At 42.4% G+C, this 21,470-nt stretch overlaps 2 protein-coding genes across 5 annotated transcripts in view; one reads left to right on the top strand and one right to left on the bottom strand.

Annotated features, from left to right (window-relative positions):
* Nucleotides 1-4,737, top strand: part of LOC139470742 (DIS3-like exonuclease 2) — a 57,192-nt gene extending 52,455 nt beyond the window's left edge. For all 4 annotated transcript variants that reach the window (XM_071253023.1, XM_071253020.1, XM_071253022.1 and 1 more), the window contains one exon: nucleotides 437-4,737. In XM_071253023.1, the coding sequence (XP_071109124.1) occupies nucleotides 437-469 (33 nt within the window). In that variant the 3' untranslated portion in view covers nucleotides 470-4,737. The remainder of the gene's footprint in view (nucleotides 1-436) is intronic.
* A 4,726-nt stretch (nucleotides 4,738-9,463) lies between these two features.
* LOC139470921 (IgGFc-binding protein-like) lies at nucleotides 9,464-21,110 on the bottom strand. The gene is made up of 6 exons (XM_071253247.1): nucleotides 21,067-21,110; nucleotides 12,325-13,696; nucleotides 11,676-11,775; nucleotides 10,738-10,785; nucleotides 10,312-10,380; nucleotides 9,464-9,936 (listed from the first exon to the last, which is right to left on the bottom strand). The coding sequence occupies exons 2-6, from the start codon at nucleotides 13,654-13,656 to the stop codon at nucleotides 9,668-9,670; spliced, it is 1,818 nt and encodes a 605-aa protein (XP_071109348.1). The 5' UTR covers nucleotides 13,657-13,696; nucleotides 21,067-21,110; the 3' UTR covers nucleotides 9,464-9,667.
* Nucleotides 21,111-21,470: the final 360 nt, after the last annotated feature.

The following is a 21,470-nucleotide window of genomic DNA, read 5'->3' as shown; positions in this document are numbered from 1 at the left end:
TCACCTTGTTATTGAAGTAGCTACAGGCATAGGCTTTTCTGTTACAAAGGTGTTACTGCATTGGGCTTGTGTGAAGCCAAGTATTACCTGACGTAAAGTCAAAATAGATCATGATACATGCAACTGATGGGAAAGTTTTGGGGCTTCAGGAAAGGTTGGTATGGTCTTCTGTGTTTGCATGTAATACAAACACCTTCTTAGTTATATCCCCCATTGTTTCGCCATCAATGGTCAGTTTATGGTGCGAATCAAACCATACATGGTGCTTTTCCATTTGAAATCATGGAAATCTGGAGTTTGTGGTTATCTACTATGACGTGGCCCCACATTGACTAAAGGTACCAAGTGAACTCGTGTCACTGTGTGTAGGAGTGATTGACTTCAGTTGAGTGTTTAAGGTATGTGTAAATGTTATATATATTTTGTTACATTACAGGCTATCCTCAAAAGACCAACAGAGAGCTGCTAGTGAATGTTATCCCCGGATGCTGATCAGACATGTCCTAGTGATGAGTTGATACCAAGTGTGATCACCTCGGCACCTAGACAAGTTGGACCCACTGCTGTCAAGCCTACCAAACTGGAGAAATGGCTGGCAATACCCATCATCTTATACATTACCACCTCTGAGGTGTGGAGGGTCAGTCCAGACAGATAGAAAGCAACCATGTGAATCAAACCTTATGGAGTTGCTGAGGGTGCATGTTGTGTGATGAACAATTGTATTTTCTAATGTGTTTTCATTGTGTGAATGCAGTGTGTCAGGTCGTGTGGATTTACATCTTCATCTGTCGCCAGTAGGGAATGGGACATCACACCACTTGTGAACTGTTTTACTTTGTGCTTTGATTCAACTGTCAGAGTTAGGAAGGTTTTAAGTATGACTGTTTATCGTTAACAGACCTATAAATGACCTAAGCTGTAGACATTGTTCATAGTGTTGGTCACCAGCATCTCTGTTACAGACTCTCTGAGTGGCTGTAGTCCTGGACAGTTTCCTGTAACATGCTCATCTACATAATACACTTCTGGACAGGGTTATTCTGTACACAGATCTCATGTTGGATATGGTGTATTAATATACTTTGACAAGACATGGGTTTGCTTAGGTGAATGGCTGTCAGACAGCCACCTATTATGTCTGGTCAGACTGTAGTATCCTGCACCTCGTCCACAAGGCCATGCTTCAGTGGCCAACCTGCCATTCCCTGACCTACATTGTGGACATCTGAGACACATGGACTCTGTGCTGCTTGCCATGACACCTAATTAGTTTTGACAGTGCTGTGATTATTTTGTCTGTCTGTCTGTCCATCTAAGACATTCACTCTGAAGGTCACACACTCAATAATGTATTGTGTTCATTATAACTTAAGAAGTGTTTACTGTTGGCAAATGTAATTTCGTACATATCCTTGAGAGTGATCTGGTGTTTAGTGACCTCCAGTGAAGGTCAACGTCACTGGAATGGTCATTCATCTGTTAGTTAAGCTTTTTTGTGTACTCAAACAATCCTTTGTGTTGGTACAACATGATTCATGTTTTAAACTAGAAATAATGAATCATGGGATTGGCAGAAATTGAAGGTCAAGGTTATTAAACTGGAAATGCATACAAATGTCTTATTAAGGTGTCTGGAGGCCTAACATTGCCTGGCGCAGTATTTTACTGCTTGTGTTTTCACAAGCAGAATGGATGCCACTATACTGGATGTCATGTCAACTAAAGCAACATTGTATATGATTTTTGTACTGACAAAGTGAGAGTAATAGGAGTCAGTAAACCATGGTTTAGGTTGATCTTTATCTTAGCTGGAGGCAAGATATAGGGGCTGCAGCTGTCTGTGCAGACACTTTCCTAGTTAAAATTAACAATGTATATATCTAGTTTGTGAAACTGTTCAGAAAGAACAACAAACCTTGCTCAGAAACCACAAGGCACAAAAAACAGAAACAAAGTTTCATTTTGGCATCTTCATCCACACTCAACTTGGGTTTATGTAGAGTTTCCAGTTGTAGTGATTTTTAGAGATGTTTGTCTCCATTACAATTTTCTTGATGTGTTTCATCACACTGGACATTTCTGAAGGACTTAAGCCCACAATGCTAAAGTACAATTTCCCAGTGACCATGTTGTGCTGTAGTGGAGCCCTTCTCATGCTAAGTGTTCTTTGTGGAGCTCATGCTCATTGTGTCTTCATGAAATGTTTTACAAAGTGCTGACGTGCTGCCTTTTGAGGCATATTAGTTTGACAATAGTTATTTCTCTGTGGCAGACAAGGCCAAGGGTGATCATCGAAGGTGATGTAATTTGCTTTGCAGAGTTGTGTCCCTTAGGCATGCCAGAATACTATGTTCTTGGTTTCTAATTCTGGTTTGCTCTAATTATGTTCTTGGTTTGTCAGCACCATACTCATACTTATGGGTTTCACTAAAGTGATAATGTTTACAACCTACATTGTTTAATGATTTTGTTCATCATTGGTTTGTTTGTCAGCTATATGACAGCGGTCGGTAAATAATGGAACCTGGACCATACATTCCAGTGATTTACATCATGAGCATCGATCTAAACAATTGGGACATGCATCAACGAAGTCTGTGAGCAAGACAACTCGATCCCGCTAGTTGCCTCTGACAACAAGCTTGTCCATGAGGCTGACACACCAGGATATGATTGAAATGCATGCGGTCATTGTTTGTTGGCTTCACTAGATTCCAGCCTCAGTCAAGTAGGATGACATTGCAGTCTTTCACATCCAAAGATGAATGTTTATAGATTTGCCAAAAGGATTTTAATACTTTGAGGCATCTTTTATTTCCATGGTTTCTCTTTTATCAAATCATCATGAATCTGATTCTCATTGTTAATTATGATAGCAGCTTGTAAATAATTGAGTGTGGACCTGACAATCCAGAGGTTAAAACCTGGCCTGGAATCCCCAGAGGTTATACACTGGCCAGGAATCCCCAGAGGTTATACACTGGCCTGGAATCCCCAGAGGTTATACACTGGCCCGGAATCCCCAGAGGTTATACACTGGCCCTGAATCCCCAGAGGTTATACACTGGCCCGGAATCTCCAGTGGTTATACACTGGCCCGGAAGCACCAGAGGTTATACACTGGCCTGGAATCACCAGAGGTTATACACTGGCCTTGAATCCCCAGAGGTTATACACTAGCCTGGAATCCCCAGAGGTTATATACTGGCCCAGAATCCCCAGAGGTTATACACTGGCCCGGAATCCCCAGAGGTTATACACTGGCCCTGAATCCCCAGAGGTTATACACTGGCCCTGAATCCCCAGAGGTTATACACTGGCCCAGAGGTTATACACTGGCCCAGAATCCCCAGAGGTTATACACTGGCCCAGAATCCCCAGAGGTTATACACTGGCCCGGAATCCCCAGAGGTTATACACTGGCCCAGAGGTTATACACTGGCCCAGAATCCCCAGAGGTTATACACTGGCCTGGAATCTCCAGAGGTTATACACTGGCCCTGAATCCCCAGAGGTTATTCACTGGCCTTTTTAATAACTTACTACTCTTCCGTTATATGCTATGCAGGCCAAACAATAGGTTATCACACAGCTTGTGTTTGATAATGTTTATCCAGAGACCTCTTCACATAGCATGACATGTGGATATCATGGTATTTCTGACATGTTATTTTCAGTAAATACATTTTATACTTATTTGTAAATAGTTTTGTGGTGTGTAACAGATGTGCCAATTATTATGCTTTTAACATAATGCTGTGTTCTAGGATATGATATACAAAATTTAGATATTCCAACATGAATAGTGGCACAGAAAACACAGTTGTCAAAGCAGTTTGCTGTGAAGAGTTGCTTCCCTTGGGCACCTTAGAATCCTACGATTGTGGGCTTGAATCCTGGTTAGTCCTGATTATGTTTCTAGGTTTGTCAGCACCATATCCGTGCTTGTGGGTTTCACCAAGGTGGTAACATCTGAGACCTGCATCACTTTAGGCTTTCTTCCCACGTCAAGGTGACATGCTGTGATATAACTGGAATACTGTTAAATCAGCATTAAACCCAACTCACTCACTCACTAAATTAATAAATTCCCAGACACAGTTCTGAATGATTCCAGATGTGTGATGATTGGTGAATAAGTCACCAGGTTAGTCGAGTTAAAAAGCTGAAGCATACTGGAATTATGTCTATTTGTCTAATTAAGTTGTCTATTAGCTGTTGTATATGTTATGTCTCTGTTGTTGTTTCTATGGGTGGGCATGGTCAGGGGCAGTTTTCTTATGGTATTTTCTTTTTGTTGTGTATGGGGAATTCCACTTTTAAGCTGTTGAAGTTTTATTTGGTGATGGTGATGGTGACTGGAGCCTTGTCCAATTGATGGAAGTCATTCTTTAACATGTAGGATTATTGCGAGGTCTCAGATCTTCCTTCATCATTAATGAGTTTTCTGCCATCTCAGAAATTTCTTAATGACAACACACTTCTTCACATCATTTCTGTGAGAAGTTTTTTCATGATATTCTGCAAGCATGAAGGCTGTTTCTCTCTTGAGCTGATCTCAACTAGTTTGACCTTGCTTCCACCACACGACATGACATTAGTGAAGGGGTTGCTGTATGGTTGGAAAGGTTTTCCCTTACAGAAAGAAATAAAAACACATGTCTATACAAAATGTTATTTCAATGAAATTGTTTACATGACTATCTAAAGTATGAAATAAACTTTTGAAAACAATTTGTCTGTGTTTGTTAATAAATAATCAGGGTTGGAATATGTCTTCAGCTACCCATGCTTGTCGTTAAAGGTGACTCTGCCATGTTTCAACCCGCCATCAAATTACAGTCGTGCAATGAGGGACACTTTTCCTCATCACTTTGATCATGTGATCATATATTTCTTTCGCTGTCCTTCCTGACTGCTGTTTCCTCAAACATAATGGAGACACCTGCTTCGTAGTGTGAACTGTTTGTCTGGTATATGTTGGCATGTAAGCTGCATTATGAAATTATTGCACACTTGCTGTAATAGCATAATCTGGTCGTTTACAAGGTACACGGACCATGTTTGGAAGTAGTCTTGTCAATTTTCATATCATCTCCAAATGGTGATACCCCATTAGTCAGACAGTTTAATAGTGGTGGCTTATAAAAATATGTGAGGCATACCTATTGTGATAATGGACCAGTCTTAATCCTCGAGTTGGAAAGATCAAATAACTAAGGACCTTTATCTACTCAGATAAAATGAACTCACCACATGGCGAAGTGAATACCTTTGAGACTTAATGAACTCTTTGATGATGTGAATATCTTGACACTAAGATCTCATCTCAATTTGTCTGTTTTTATTAAAGTATATATATATTTTCAGAATTGTGAAAATTGTCACAATAATGACAGGGTTGCAGAAAGGTACCCCTTAGGTGCTGTTTCAGCGCACCTCTTCAACACGAACAAGACCATGAAGACCTGTGTTCACTGGAGGCGTGTTGTGAAGACCTGTGGTGACTTTGTAAGAAATTACAGCGACCATAACCACCGAGACATCAGACACTACTTTTCGCCTGGTGCACAATTGTATGCTCTCAAGTCAGGGTCTGTCGTCTACATGGATGGGACAATTACCGCCATTCCTGACTTGAGGAACCAACTGTCTGTTGGATCCCCACCCTATACTTTAGTATATGCCCTGATTCCTTGTCGCACTATTGCTTCATTCAGCCGTCTTCTCAGTCTTCTCAAGATCCATGTTCTGAACAAAAGCTCCTAAACAAAGCTTTGTCTCCAGAAAAGATCCAGACAGATTTTAAGTTGGCAGCTATCAGTGCTATCCAGATCGAGTTCCCTGATGCATAAGTGAAGGGTTGTTGTATGCACAAGCTACATGGCGAAGGTTCCAAGGCCCTTCTTAGACTGGTGGACAATTAGCGGGAGGATACAGAGGTCGAGAAATGGATCCTCCGTGCCTCTGCCTTACCTCTTCTTCATGTTCATCAAGTCCAGGATATTTAGATAGAGGCCATGTATACTTGTCCAGATGTGCCGTCTCTGTGAGGTTCAACGATTACTAACAGGGTGGATGATGACACGATAACTTTGTCTTATAAGTAATATTCTTGTGTTTTGATGACTGTTGATGACTGCTTTGGTTTATTTATACACACGTGCTATATTTTTGTGCTGACAAATATGAAGTAAATAAAATGATAAAATGCAGTTTGAATTTATCTCTCGTCTTATTTGTATAGTACAGCATCTGACAACTGGGATATGAGCAGGACTAGCCAGTTTTTCTTATGGGTAACAGCTATTGGTAATAAGGGTACTCAACCACGACTTTTGATTTTAAACTGTCTGACACTGGGGTATCTGATAAATGGGAGGTCTCCAAATCGTACGTGTGTATCAATCACCAGAGGCCTTGTGTCTTTGATATTCTGATATACTCGACAAAACGGATGGGCAAGTGGTTCAAGGCCTCATTAATCATTATTTGTTTCGCGGAGAGGTGCCTTCTACTGCCTGGGTGAGCTGGACGTAGGTCGGAATCACAGATGTACTTTGTTATGGTCCATGGAGCGTCAGTACCCGACCACTGCATGGGGAATTCACCTCTCTTTGCCCTTTTCTTCCATATTAAACCTGAGCGCTCTAATGCGACTTACAGACTGTTAAGATCAGTTTTAAGCAGTCTCTGTTTACAGGAGTGGTGTTCAATTAGGTAAATGTCCAAAACTGGAAACAGCTTGCTACTTGAATAGCCGAGCTGTGTAATACTCTTCACCTGGCGTCTAATGTCGTGGTGTGGACATATTTCTGGAGTAATGTGTTGTTGTGATTGGGCTGCTACTGTGTTGAACTGCAGCTCAGCAGTTTTGTCTTCGCAGCTTCATCTCTCTGTTGAGCTAATCACATCAGCACATGTTGAAATGTCGCCTGGTCAGATGTCTTTCGGTTATAGGTTTATATGATAGAAGTACGCACAGATAGAAAAGAGATGCAACACAGTTATCAAAAGAAGCGTCTCTTTATCATATTTCACTGATCACTTTGATTCAATTTTAGAAAGAATGTCTAGAATGTTTGTAGCTCGCCGAAAGGATGAACTTCAACATGGCTAGCGCCGCAATGTTACTCAGATTTGTTGCGAGAAAATCAAAATATTTTCGTTTTTATGAAACTCAAATTAAAATCAAGTTGTGATGAAATATTTAAAAACCTTCCCAGAAACCACACGATCTAGTAAATCTTTATACATGTGCTTAAAACCAACCGAAACATTGATTCAAATCCCTGTAATGATTAAGTGTCTTTTCAGAAAAAAAGGCCAAGATAAGTGATATTTGTGTAATAATATGCACTCATACAATGGAATAAAGGTTTAACCGTGATGTTTAAAATGAGGGTTTAACTCTTTAAATTGAAAATGGAAAGATTTACCAAATGGCCAATCTAAAAATAAATCTATTATTACGAAACGAAGTTTCTATTATCTTTTTAGCATCACCTGCACTCATCATCTACGAGCATAAAATACCTGCTGTACCACATGTGATGATGCTATATAACATATACGTTTGGAACCATAACATTGTTTTTTTAAACTGTAAACAAACGCATCCACCATATATGAGGAATATATAAGACGTTGCAACACCACACCACGACGCCCATGTAACATGTAACGTATGAATGGCCATATCGGAATGTATGGGACCTCCACACAGCCCAATGATGCTTTTTGTACGCACGACAATACTGCGAGGTGTCACTTAAAATTGCCTGTTTGTCCAGCATCCCTTCTGCGTCGTAAACATCTCAGAAACCACTGAACCAATGATCCTATTTTCAAAATGGTCACCTTGACAAACATATCTATGCCTAAAATTTCACGTAATTTGTTAAATGTGTAGTTGTAGCGTGCTCAAAATATACTTTTAGTATTTCCATTTTTTTTTATCTTTATTTGACCTTTGCAGTTTATCCATGTCCTGATTCTGTCCACACGCATTTCCTTACATATATTACTGTACAGCACTTCTGGGCCACCACTGGACCAATCACACCGTGCTTCACACGCTTGCTCCCACCCATGATGGAACCGACTCTGTTCAAGAAGTTCAATATGGCAACCAGGGCATTCATATTGACACATCTATTTATGGATTATTTTTCTGCCCAAGACGTACTGAGATTTGTATTTGTTTAGTTTGTTGTATTCAACAAATACTGGTATGTTCCGTTTTTCGCAAAACAGTTTATCTTGTTTTGACCATACTCTCACATTCCTGTATGGCCTTTTAAGCTTATCCTCTGAAATGTACGCATGTTTGTATCTCCTTGTGGTAACATACATGTATTTGGTTCAACTCATCTCTAGCTGTTTACTAATATCCAGGTGAGCTATAGTGACGCTGCACAAGTTGTAATCCATCGATCACACAGCTTTGGTAACATAATCCGCAGACCAAAAACATCAACCAGAGACCATAGTCCCAGCAGCAACACACGAAAAAACACCCACAAAATATGGGTCCACAAGAATGTAAAGATAAGTTGTGTTGAATACTACCACCAACCGTGCCGCAGTTTAACATGAATATCACCCAGACACAGTTCTTGTTTTAGCCCCTTAATGCCGAGCGCCAGGCGACTAACAACAAGTACCATCTTTTGCATAGTTTGGTATGACGCGACCGGGGATCGAACCCCCGACCTTCCGCTCTCCGGATGGGCGCTCTATCACTTGACCGCTGAGGCGGTCTTTGTCCCATAGAGAATACTGTGTTAATAAAAATGGTGTGAACTAAAGGGTAGCCTGCACACAGGGTCAGCATCTCATGACGTGTGACGCCCTGCCTGCGCAGCGCTTGTGAGTGAGTGAGTGAGTATGGTTTTACGCCGCTTTTAGCAATATTCCAGCAATATCACGGCGGGGGACACCAGAAATAGGCTTCACACATTGTACCCATGTCGGGAATCGAACCCGGGTCTTCGGTGAGGCGAGCGAACGCTATAACCACTGGGCTACCCGACCGCCCCGCGCAGCGCTTGTTGGCTGTGTTGTATTTGAGACATCCTACATGACAATGAACGTGTTTCTCCTGCGAGTTGCATGAATGTAGTCGTAGGCTTTTCGACCCAGGCTTTGTGTGCTAATATTATGTATGCTCATGAACATTTATGGGTCTTCGAGTACTAACTAGAAACGGGTTAAAGTCCAAGTTGGATATAATTTTATTGTCTTCTGAAGTTGGGGAAGTCAGTGTTTGAGAGCAAGTAAAAACTGGAATTGTTTATTGTTATTTAAACTTATACATGTCAGGGGTCACACCTGAAACACAGTATTTAACAAAGCTCAACAAGAAACATTCCAAATGTTTATGTCCGCCTCGGTACATGCGCAATCGTTATTTTTTAAAGAAAGCTTCCCCCCCCCCCCAAAAAAAACAGCTTCAAATTATAATTCCAACCCTAAATTCACATATTTGGAACTTATGCTTGTTCCACGTCATATGTAAGTATTATATAAATGCTTTGTTCATGCTTTTATTTGTTTTTGTAATGATACAGATGGGGTAAATACGTTTGGATCGTATTTAACATGATCAATTGACCTAAAACATTCCCTCGCCTTTTGTGAAGGATGACACGAGCAATGCTACTCAAAGGGGTACATATTGCGACCAAGATCTGTCCAGTTGATAGTGTGTCCAGCTCCCTTCCTGTGTGGAGCCGGTCACTGCTCCCCGGAGCAATTCACAGTTACCGTCTCCAGATAAAGATGGCGGGTGGTAGTTGAGAGCCCAACAGTCCTTCTCTCTGCCACAGTTATGGAAACACTGCTGTTTGTTGCGGGTATGAGATGCTGCCATGTCAGTGGCTAAGTACTTTTTGTCGCCCATCCTTGTGAAATGTCCATTTCTTACGATTTCTGTGGAAGAGGGAAAGTAAACGTGGGCCTGTAACAAGTTTTGTCAGACTACGATTTGTTGACAGACTAATCTATGCCGGCCCACCCATGTTTCAGCTTGTCGGCATATGATGAACATAAATAGCAGTTTATGCTTGAAAACAAATATAAGTTATATGTCCGACCAGTTATAGTTTAATATCTAAAAATAATTATACATGTAATTCCTACAACTCATATATTATCGTAATGCAATCAATTGAATAATGCCAATGCTATTAATAGGTAATGAATGGTGTTATCAGACAAAATATCGGGATATGATGAATCGTAACTTGAGTGCCAGTGTACGCACTGCTGGGAGAATATCTAGCAGTACAATGTGTGGAGCATTACCTTCACACAAGTAGGTTGTGTCCCCTCTACAGCACACAGCAAGCCCCGAGACACTGCTCATCTCCACAGCTGGAATATAGAACACGTCTTAAATGTGCGTTGAGTAACAGATGATTCTCAAAATAATGATTCACTATTCAACTAATAGATCTAAGGGCAAGGATAATTCAGTGTGACCATGGTTTGTCGACAAAACCATTATACAAGTATATCAAAATCAAAATATGCTCGGTCTCAAAGCGATGTGTTGTCGACCCTTCCTCAGATTATCTTAGAGTGTATTTAAGGCACATTCCACACAATTACAAGCTGGGTGTCCCGATAGGTAGGTGGGATTGTAATGTGTATGCTTAAGATGATATGTGCGTGCGTGCGTGTGTGCGTGTGTGCGTGTGTGTGCGCGCGCGTGCGTGTATTTATCTGTACCTGGAGGAGCGTAGCAGTCCTCGTCAATCACCATATCTAGGTCGTCATCTGAAATATCAAAGTGCACCATGAGAACAGTTCCTCCTTTTAGTCATTAGGGATAATACTAAATACTAAATACACCAATGTTGTTCCCACCGATGACAAGCCATCTTCCCGAGGCAAGAGTGTTAACTGACTTTAAAAGTCCAGTTTCCACCCTTGCCGAACTAGGCTGGAATTCCTGGGATCGATCGTAGCGCCACCAGTGGCTATTACGAGTTATGTCCTTTCTATGCCTCTCCTATTGACCAATCAGATTCAACCTCTCGTATCACTTGCATTTGCTTTAAACAAAACGGTGGCGCCCAGTCAAGACGATCTGATCGATAATCAAGATCTTTAATGTGATAAAACGATTCTTACACCGCGAAGTGCATCAAATCAAGTGAGCACCTTGATTAAAAACATGAAAAGATTTAGAAAATATCTGTTGACAACGAGTTAGCGGTGCACATGCTTTGCAAATCCTGCAGTCGACCGAAATCTGCATTACACTTTACGTACCTGATTTCGATTTCGGCCTTTTAAAGTCAGTTAACTCTCTTGCCTCGGGAAGATGGTGACTTTAAAATCATAACTGTTGTCGACAATAGTATGTTAGCACTGTAGCCATCATGGGGAAATTTGAAATTTAAATTCCTAGGTGATTTGCCAATTTACTAAACATTTAAGGATACATGAGAAGACGTCATTCTCTCAAAGAACCAAGTCTCGACGGGAAGAACAAACTTCTTTCTCAATCGACAGTAAAAGTATTGGGGGCTTGAGATTGAGAGACACGGTCCTCTGCTCTTGTGCCTCGAGCAGACATCAGCCGACAACAGCAGACATTACATCGTGTAGAACTGTAGCCCGAGGCCAAGGATTGACACCGACGAGAAGATATGTATAAGTACCTATTCCATCTTTGTTCACACAACAGGCCTCTTCGTCGACGACGCCGTCACAGTCGTTGTCCACGCCGTCTCCTGGGTAACCAGATGTTGGTGCACAGGCCTGAAATGTTGGTCATTGGACATTGAGGTAAGATAGCCAGAAGCCGAACCACACCTCGTCCACGTCCACACCTTGCGTGAGAACAGACATAGATAACATGGCATTCTTCACAGTATACACAGGTAGTCGGCCGAGGAAAATGTCACTGAGAACTGATTTGTTAGTTTGTTGTTTAGCGCCGTACTCGGCAATATTCCAACGCTATGACAGCGGCCGGTAAATAATCGAGTCTGGACCAAGCAATCTAGTGATCGATATTATGAGCAACGATACACACACCTACCAAATCACAGAACCTGAAAACTGATCCATTTGGTCGCATACAATGCTGGGGACCAATTCTAACAGTCATACATATATCTATATTGTTAGTTCTTAGTGAAAAGGTCAAACAATTAAAACATATACGCAATGAATACATACAGAAAACAGATGTTGAAAGGTTATCACCTAACTGCACCATACACAGATGCACACAAAAAGATGCACGCACACACAACATGCACGCACACACGCACTTTAAAAAAGAGACCAACAGGAAAAACTCACGTCAAAAAGCGTTGACGCTGCAGTTCCTAACGAGTGTGCCGTAGCTTTACACTTTTCGCCCGAATACACATAGGCCAAGAACGGAACGTGTCCCTCATGTGTGATAGTATTGTGGTAGGCCGATTTCATCAGTTCAATATAAACAATTGCATACTGGCTTCCTTCTGCTTGTTCGACTGAGACGTTAGAGACGTTAACACTTTGGTTATTGAAAAGCAAACCATCTATCGCAAATTCTTGAATGACAACTGCCACGTAATACCGCCATTTACCCGTCACACTGACACCAAAGACGTATGATGTTCTTGCTGCATCTATGGGGGACAGTATCAACAATGATGGGTCACCTTCATCAGAGGTGCGACTGACCGACAACTGGGCCACCTGTACAGGTTTGTTTGCTCGAACGTATGTAGCATTTTCCAAGTAAAACTCCATCCAGTTTCCAGGTTCCCGTAAGAGGTATGAACCTACACCATATACATACAACGCCGTGTTGGTCCAGCTAGCCAGCACTCTGTAGATGTCTCCTGACATTCTGTTCGGAAACGGCACTGTCACATAGTCCTTCCCCCAAACGTTTACTGGAGGAAGCTGGTCAACCATTGTGGACGAACATCCATAAAAGTGAACACGTGTTCGATTAACGCCACTATAGGCGGTGATGGGCTTATTTGCAATCACGTGACTTCCGGTGAGATCAGAACGAGTCTGAATTTGGAGTACATCATACTGTTCCAGGGTCCTTGTTATTATGTCACCATTTGAGTATGTGTCACTGTCGAACGTTACGGTCACATTATCTGATGTTGTCAAGGTGATGGAAACCAAGGTATCATTATTGGTGGCGACAACAGCAAACGTCGACCCAGCCGCACTGTTCGTGATATAATAACAAACAGCATAGTACTCATTCCCTAACTGATCCGTTGGTCGAACAAGAAATGAGTCGTAGTTGCTGCCGGATCCTTTCCAAGACTCCGTGTCAATTCCTACAACGGTTATATCATGTGATGACGTCACATGTATACCTCTTCTGTCTATGTATGACCCATAGTTCATTGCCATTGCTCCGTGAACTTTCAGGGAATGTATTTGACCTGGGGCAAGAATGATGGTTTCGTTGACCAGGTTAGGATATCCAGGGGCGATAACTCTCACCTCTGCTCCCTGGTCCGTGGTTGGTGTTAGGACCAGATAGTCATAGCTGTCATTTGTGTGGTACACTTGTACAAAGGCAAACACAAAGTCAGTGCCGGCGTTCCCAAAGCAGCCTTGATTTAGAGACAGAATAAGTGCCAACAAACACGTATGCCACACGCGTGCGCGCATATTCACTTTCAGGTTTGAATTCCGCAAATTACATCACAGCCTGAAAAGATAGAATTGAAATAAAACCCCAATATATTTAAGACGCACCGAGGCTCTATTATAACCGTTTGCTAATAACATTCATTGTTTGAGTAGGACAGCCTCTTGCCAAGCGACATCTTTACGCTTACCTCTGTTACACATAAGAACGGTCATAATAATTAGCAGATTATCCATGGCGTTCCTCAACATTGCTCTTCTGTTCCTCAAATCTTATCATTTAAAAATCTAAAAAAATGATAAAACATAACATTGTAAATTGCCCATGAGTACATAGAGGTATCTATGGTGACAGGGATATGGACCAAGGTGTGACATGGTTAGACTGCAGAGAGGTATCTATGGTGACAGGGATATGGACCAAGGTGTGACATGGTTAGACTACAGATAGGTATCTATGGTGACAGGGATATGGACCAAGGTGTGACGCGGTTGGACTACAGAGAGGTTTCTATGGTAACAGGGATATGGACCAATGTGTGACATGGTTGGACTGCAGAGAGGTGTCTATGGTGAGTGGGATATGGACCAAGGTGTGACATGGTTAGACTGCAGAGAGGTATCTATGATGACAGGGATATGGACCAAGGTGTGACATGGTTAGACTGCAGAGAGGTATCTATGGTGACAGGGATATGGACCAAGGTGTGACATGGTTAGACTGCAGAGAGGTATCTATGGTGACAGGGATATGGACCAAGGTGTGACATGGTTGGACTACAGATAGGTATCTATGATGACAGGGATATGGACCAAGGTGTGACACGGTTGGACTACAGATAGGTATCTATGGTGACAGGGATATGGACCAGGGATTGACGTGGTTGGACTACAGATAAGTATCTACGGTGACAGGGATATGGACCAAGGTGTGACATGGATAGACTGCAGAGAGGTTTCTAATGTGAGTGGGATATGGACCAAGGTTTGACATGGTTGGACTACAGAGAGGTTTCTATGGTAACTGGGATATGGACCAAGGTGTGACATGGTTAGACCACAGATAGGTATCTATGGTGACAGGGATATGGACCAAGGTGTGACATGGTTGGACTACAGATAGGTATCTATGATGACAGGGATATGGACCAAGCTGTGACACGGTTGGACTACAGATAGGTATCTATGGTGACAGGGATATGGACCAGGGATTGACGTGGTTGGACTACAGATAGGTATCTATGGTGACAGGGATATGGACCAAGGTGTGACATGGATAGACTGCAGAGAGGTTTCTATGGTGAGTGGGATATGGACCAAGGTTTGACATGGTTGGACTACAGAGAGGTTTCTATGGTAACTGGGATATGGACCAAGGTGTGACATGGTTAGACCACAGATAGGTATCTATGGTGACAGGGATATGGACCAAGGTGTGACATGGTTGGACTACAGAGAGGTTTCTATGGTAACAGGGATATGGACCAAGGTGTGACATGGTTGGACTACAGAGAGGTTTCTATGGTGACAGGGATATGGACCAGGGTTTGACGTGGTTGGACTACAGAGAGGTTTTTATGGTAACAGGGATATGGACCAGGGTTTGATGTGGTTGGACTACAGAGAGGTGTCTATGGTCACAGGGATATGGACCAGGGTTTGACGTGGTTGGATTACAGAGAGGTTTCTATGGTAACAGGGATATGGACCAGGGTTTGACGTGGTTGGACTACAGAGAGGTTTCTATGGTGACAGGGATATGGACCAAGGTGTGACATGGTTGGACTACAGATAGGTATCTATGGTGACAGGGATATGGACCAAGGTGTGACATGATTAGACTACAGATAGGCATCTATGGTGACAGGAATATGGACCAAAGTGTGACATGTTTAGACTACAGATAGGCATCTATGGTGACAGGAATATGGACCAAGGTGTGACATGGTTGGACTACAGAGAGGTTTCTATGGTAACAGGGATATGGACCAAAGTGTGACATGGTTGGACTACAGAGAGGTTTCTATGGTGAGTGGGAAATGGACCAAGGTGTGACATGGTTAGACTACAGAGAGGTTTCTATGGTAACTGGGATATGGACCAGGGTGTGACATGGTTAGACCACATATAGGTATCTATGGTGACAGGGATATGGACCAAGGTGTGACGTGGTTGGACTACAGAGAGGTTTCTATGGTAACAGGGATATGGACTAAGGTGTGACATGGTTAGACTGCAGAGAGGTTTCTATGGTGACAGGGATATGGACCAAGGTGTGACATGGTTAGACTGCAGAGAGGTATCTATGGTGACAGGGATATGGACCAAGGTGTGACATGGTTAGACTGCAGAGAGGTTTCTATGGTGACAGGGATATGGACCAAGGTGTGACATGGTTAGACTGCAGAGAGGTATCTATGGTGACAGGGATATGGACCAAGGTGTGACATGGTTAGACCACATATAGGTATCTATGGTGACAGGGATATGGACCAGGGTTTGACGTGGTTGGACTACAGAGAGGTTTCTATGGTAACTGGGATATGGACCAGGGTGTGACATGGTTAGACCACATATAGGTATCTATGGTGACAGGGATATGGACGAGGGTTTGACGTGGTTGGACTACAGAGAGGTTTCTATGGTAACAGGGATATGGACCAGGGTTTGACGTGGTTGGACTACAGAGAGGTTTCTATGGTGACAGGGATATGGACCAAGGTGTGACATGGTTGGACTACAGATAGGTATCTATGGTGACAGGGATATGGACCAAGGTGTGACATGTTTAGACTACAGATAGGCATCTATGGTGACAGGAATATGGACCAAGGTGTGACATGGTTGGACTACAGAGAGGTTTCTATGGTAACAGGAATATGGACCAAAGTGTGACATGGTTGGACTACAGAGAGGTTTCTATGGTGAGTGGGAAATGGACCAAGGTGTGACATGGTTGGACTACAGAGAGGTTTCTATGGTAACTGGGATATGGACCAGGGTGTGACATGGTTAGACCACATATAGGTATCTATGGTGACAGGGATATGGACCAAGGTGTGACGTGGTTGGACTACAGAGAGGTTTCTATGGTAACAGGGATATGGACTAAGGTGTGACATGGTTGGACTGCAGAGAGGTGTCTATGGTGAGTGGGATATGGACCAAGGTGTGACATGGTTAGACTGCAGAGAGGTATCTATGATGACAGGGATATGGACCAAGGTGTGACATGGTTAGACTGCAGAGAGGTTTCTATGGTGACAGGGATATGGACCAAGGTGTGACATGGTTAGACTGCAGAGAGGTATCTATGGTGACAGGGATATGGACCAAGGTGTGACATGGTTAGACTGCAGAGAGGTTTCTATGGTGAGTGGGATATGGACCAAGGTGTGACATGGTTGGACTACAGAGAGGTTTCTATGGTGACAGGGATATGGACCAAGGTGTGACGTGGTTGGACTACAGATAGGTATCTATGGTGACAGGGATATGGACCAGGTGTGACATGGATAGGCTGCAGAGAGGTATCTATGATGACAGGGATATGGACCAAGGTGTGACATGTTTGGACTACAGAGAGGTCTCTATGGTAACAGGGATATGGACTTAAGTGTGACATGTTTAGACTACAGATAGGCATCTATGGTGACAGAAATATGGACCAAGGTGTGACATGGTTGGACTACAGAGAGGTTTCTATGGTAACAGGGATATGGACCAAAGTGAGACATGGTTGGACTACAGATAGGGTTTCTATGGTGAGTGGGATATGGACCAAGGTGTGACATGGTTGGACTACAGAGAGGTTTCTATGGTAACTGGGATATGGACCAGGGTGTGACATGGTTAGACCACATATAGGTATCTATGGTGACAGGGATATGGACCAGGGTTTGACGTGGTTGGACTACAGAGAGGTTTCTATGGTAACTGGGATATGGACCAGGGTGTGACATGGTTAGACCACATATAGGTATCTATGGTGATAGGGATATGGACCAGGGTTTGACGTGGTTGGACTACAGAGAGGTTTCTGTGGTAACAGGGATATGGACCAGGGTTTGACGTGGTTAGACTACAGATAGGCATCTATGGTGTCAGGAATATGGACCAAGGTGTGACATGGTTGGACTACAGAGAGGTTTCTATGGTGACAGGGATATGGACCAGGGTTTGACGTGGTTGGACTACAGAGAGGTTTCTATGGTAACTGGGATATGGACCAGGGTTTGATGTGGTTGGACTACAGAGAGGTGTCTATGGTCACAGGGATATGGACCAGGGTTTGACGTGGTTGGACTACAGAGAGGTTTCTATGGTAACAGGGATATGGACCAGGGTTTGACGTGGTTAGACTACAGAGAGGTATCTATGGTGACAGGAATATGGACCAAGGTGTGAAATTGTTAGACTACAGATAGGTATCTATGGTGACAGGGATATGGACCAAGGTTTGATGTGGTTGGACTACAGAGAGGTTTCTATCGTGACAGGGATATGGACCAAGGTTTGATGTGGTTGGACTGCAGAGAGGTATCTGTGGTGACAGGGATATGGACCAAGGTGTGATATGGTTAGACTACAGATAGGTATCTATGGTGAGTGGGATATGGACCAAGGTGTGACATGGTTAGACTACAGATAGGTATCTATGGTGAGTGGGATATGGACCAAGGTGTGACATGGTTAGACTACAGGGTGACTGGGATATGGACGTGGTTTGACTGTGATTGAGTGATCAGACTAAACGCTGACTTACATTTTAATGATATGGATTTCGCTTACAATTCGTTTCATATTAGCAGCACACGTGCAGACATTCCTCATATACGGCTTATCGATTATATATTTTTTTATCGGTTATCTGTTATGTGACGCGATGATGAACACACATGTGTCCGGTATTTGCAATGTTTCAGCAATAGCACGTCGGGGGACACAGGAAATGAGCTTTACATATTGTACCTATTTGGGGAATAGAACCCGGATATTCCACTTTAGCCACTGGGTTACCCGACGGCCCTTCCGATATGTGACGTCATGATGAACACACATATGTCCGATGTGACGCAACCTTGTTGTAAAAATACATTTACAAATCAACATTCTTTCTTTTCTATCCTTAGTTGCCAATCCTTCTGAGTGTGCACTACGAAAATATCATTAACACCCTATGTTTCTGTGACCTTTTTCTTCAATGCGTGCCAGAGTACACACGTGACAGTTAAACACGACCCTGCTATAAGGATGCCGTCTGTACGTACATGGACTGATATCTACAAACTATAGACAAAACATGATCCTGCTATAAAGATGCCGTCTGTACGTACATGGACTGATATCTACAAACTATAGACAAACATGATCCTGCTATAAGGATGCCGTCTGTACGTACATGGACTGATATCTACAAACTATAGACAAAACATGATCCTGCTATAAAGATGCCGTCTGTACGTACATGGACTGATATCTACAAACTATAGACAAAACATGATCCTGCTATTAGGATGCCGTCTGTACGAGCATGGACTGATATCTACAAACTATAGACAAAACATGATCCTGCTATAAGGATGCCGTCTGTACGAGCATGAACTGATATCTACAAACTATAGACAAACATGATCCTGCTATAAGGATGCCGTCTGTACGTACATGGACTGATATCTACAAACTATAGACAAACATGATCCTGCTATAAGGATGCCGTCTGTACGTACATGGACTGATATCTACAAACTATAGACAAACATGATCCTGCTATAAGGATGCCGTCTGTACGTACATGGACTGATATCTACAAACTATAGACAAACATGATCCTGCTATAAGGATGCCGTCTGTACGAGCATGGACTGATATCTACAAACTATAGACAAAACATGATCCTGCTATAAGGATGCCGTCTGTACGAGCATGGACTGATATCTACAAACTATAGACAAAACATGATCCTGCTATAAGGATGCCGTCTGTACGAGCATGGACTGATATCTACAAACTATAGACAAAACATGATCCTGCTATAAGGATGCCGTCTGTACGAGCATGAATTGATATCTACAAACTATAGACAAAACATGATCCTGCTATTAGGATGCGGTCTGTACGAGCATGAACTGATATCTACAAACTATAGACAAACACGATCCTGCTATTAGGATGCCGTCTGTACGAGCATGGACTGATATCTACAAACTATAGACAAAACATGATCCTGCTATAAGGATGCCGTCTGTACGTACATGGACTGATATCTACAAACTATAGACAAAACATGATCCTGCTATTAGGATGCCGTCTGTACGAGCATGGACTGATATCTACAAACTATAGACAAAACATGATCCTGCTATTAGGATGCCGTCTGTACGAGCATGGACTGATATCTACAAACTATAGACAAAACATGATCCTGCTATAAGGATGCCGTCTGTACGTACATGAACTGATATCTACAAACTATAGACAAAACATGATCCTGCTATAAAGATGCCGTCGGTACGTTCATGGACTGATATCTACAAACTATAGACAAAACATGATCCTGCTATAAGGATGCCGTCTGTACGTACATGAACTGATATCTACAAACTATAGACAAACACGATCCTGCTATTAGGATGCCGTCTGTACGAGCATGGACTGATATCTACAAACTATAGACAAAACATGATCCTGCTATTAGGATGCCGTCTGTACGAGCATGGACTGATATCTACAAACTATAGACAAAACATGATCCTGCTATAAGGATGCCGTCTGTACGTACATGGACTGATATCTACAAACTATAGACAAAACATGATCCTGCTATTAGGATGCCGTCTGTACGAGCATGGACTGATATCTACAAACTATAGACAAAACATGATCCTGCTATAAGGATGCCGTCTGTACGTACATGAACTGATATCTACAAACTATAGACAAAACATGATCCTGCTATAAAGATGCCGTCGGTACGTTCATGGACTGATATCTACAAACTATAGACAAAACATGATCCTGCTATAAGGATGCCGTCTGTACGTACATGAACTGATATCTACAAACTATAGACAAAACATGATCCTGCTATAAGAATGCCATCCGCACGTAGATGGACTGATATATACAAACTATAGACAAACATGATCCTGCTATAAGAATGCCATCCGCACGCACATGGACTGATATCTACAAACTATAGACAAACACGATCCTGCTATAAGGATGCCGTCTGTACGTACATGGACTGTTGTCAGTTGCAGCAGTCCATAAAACGTTGTCAGAAGCTTTTTTTCGCACACATTAATTACAAGCCGATCTTATCATTAGCATAACTTGCTGGATAAAGAAAATACGTTTAATGTTAAAAGAAAATCAAACAAAAATCTCCATATCTCATTGTTTAAGGAAACAATATATTTGCAAACTTACCTGTGGCCGGGTGTTTGTCTTCACTGGAGGAGCTGGTGTTTTCCAGAACCAGGCAGAAGCTTTCGTGCCATCACTCAGAGAGCATTCCAGGGGCTGGCAACTTATGGATGATCAATGGAGTCCTTTATACAAGTAGTGTTGGACAATGGGCTATTAACACAGCCAGAAAGTGGTTCCTCCCCTTCTGTCGCCAACCCCACTCAAGGAAACATGGCTTGTGTATAATACACATTTCTCATGTAATTGATTATTGATGTTAATCATTTCGTTCAAACAACATGTGGGATATCGGCACCTTTCACGGTGTGATGGTAATAACATGTCATGTTATGTATGGTCAGTTATTCTCAGCATTTTAACAACGTTATGGACTTGGCGGTTCATAAAGATCATTCATTTAAGTT

This window comes from Haliotis cracherodii, unplaced genomic scaffold, assembly GCF_022045235.1.
Source record: "Haliotis cracherodii isolate W230 unplaced genomic scaffold, xgHalCrac1.p SCAF_21, whole genome shotgun sequence".
Classification (NCBI taxonomy): Eukaryota; Metazoa; Mollusca; class Gastropoda; order Lepetellida; family Haliotidae; genus Haliotis; species Haliotis cracherodii.
The sequence above is the reverse complement of the archived record's forward strand: the minus strand, read 5'-3'. Positions and strand labels throughout refer to the sequence as shown.

What these genes read in the sequence shown, in the direction of transcription:
- LOC139470921 (XM_071253247.1), bottom strand. Translation starts at nt 13,656, where the DNA reads ATGCGCGCACGCGTGTGGCATACGTGTTTGTTGGCACTTATTCTGTCT. An exon ending in TGTGAACAAAGATGGAATAG is followed by an intron (nt 10,786 to 11,675) that starts GTACTTATACAT and finishes TTGATATTTCAG; the next exon opens with ATGACGACCTAGATATGGTG. An exon ending in CACAACCTACTTGTGTGAAG is followed by an intron (nt 9,937 to 10,311) that starts GTAATGCTCCAC and finishes CCTCTTCCACAG; the next exon opens with AAATCGTAAGAAATGGACAT.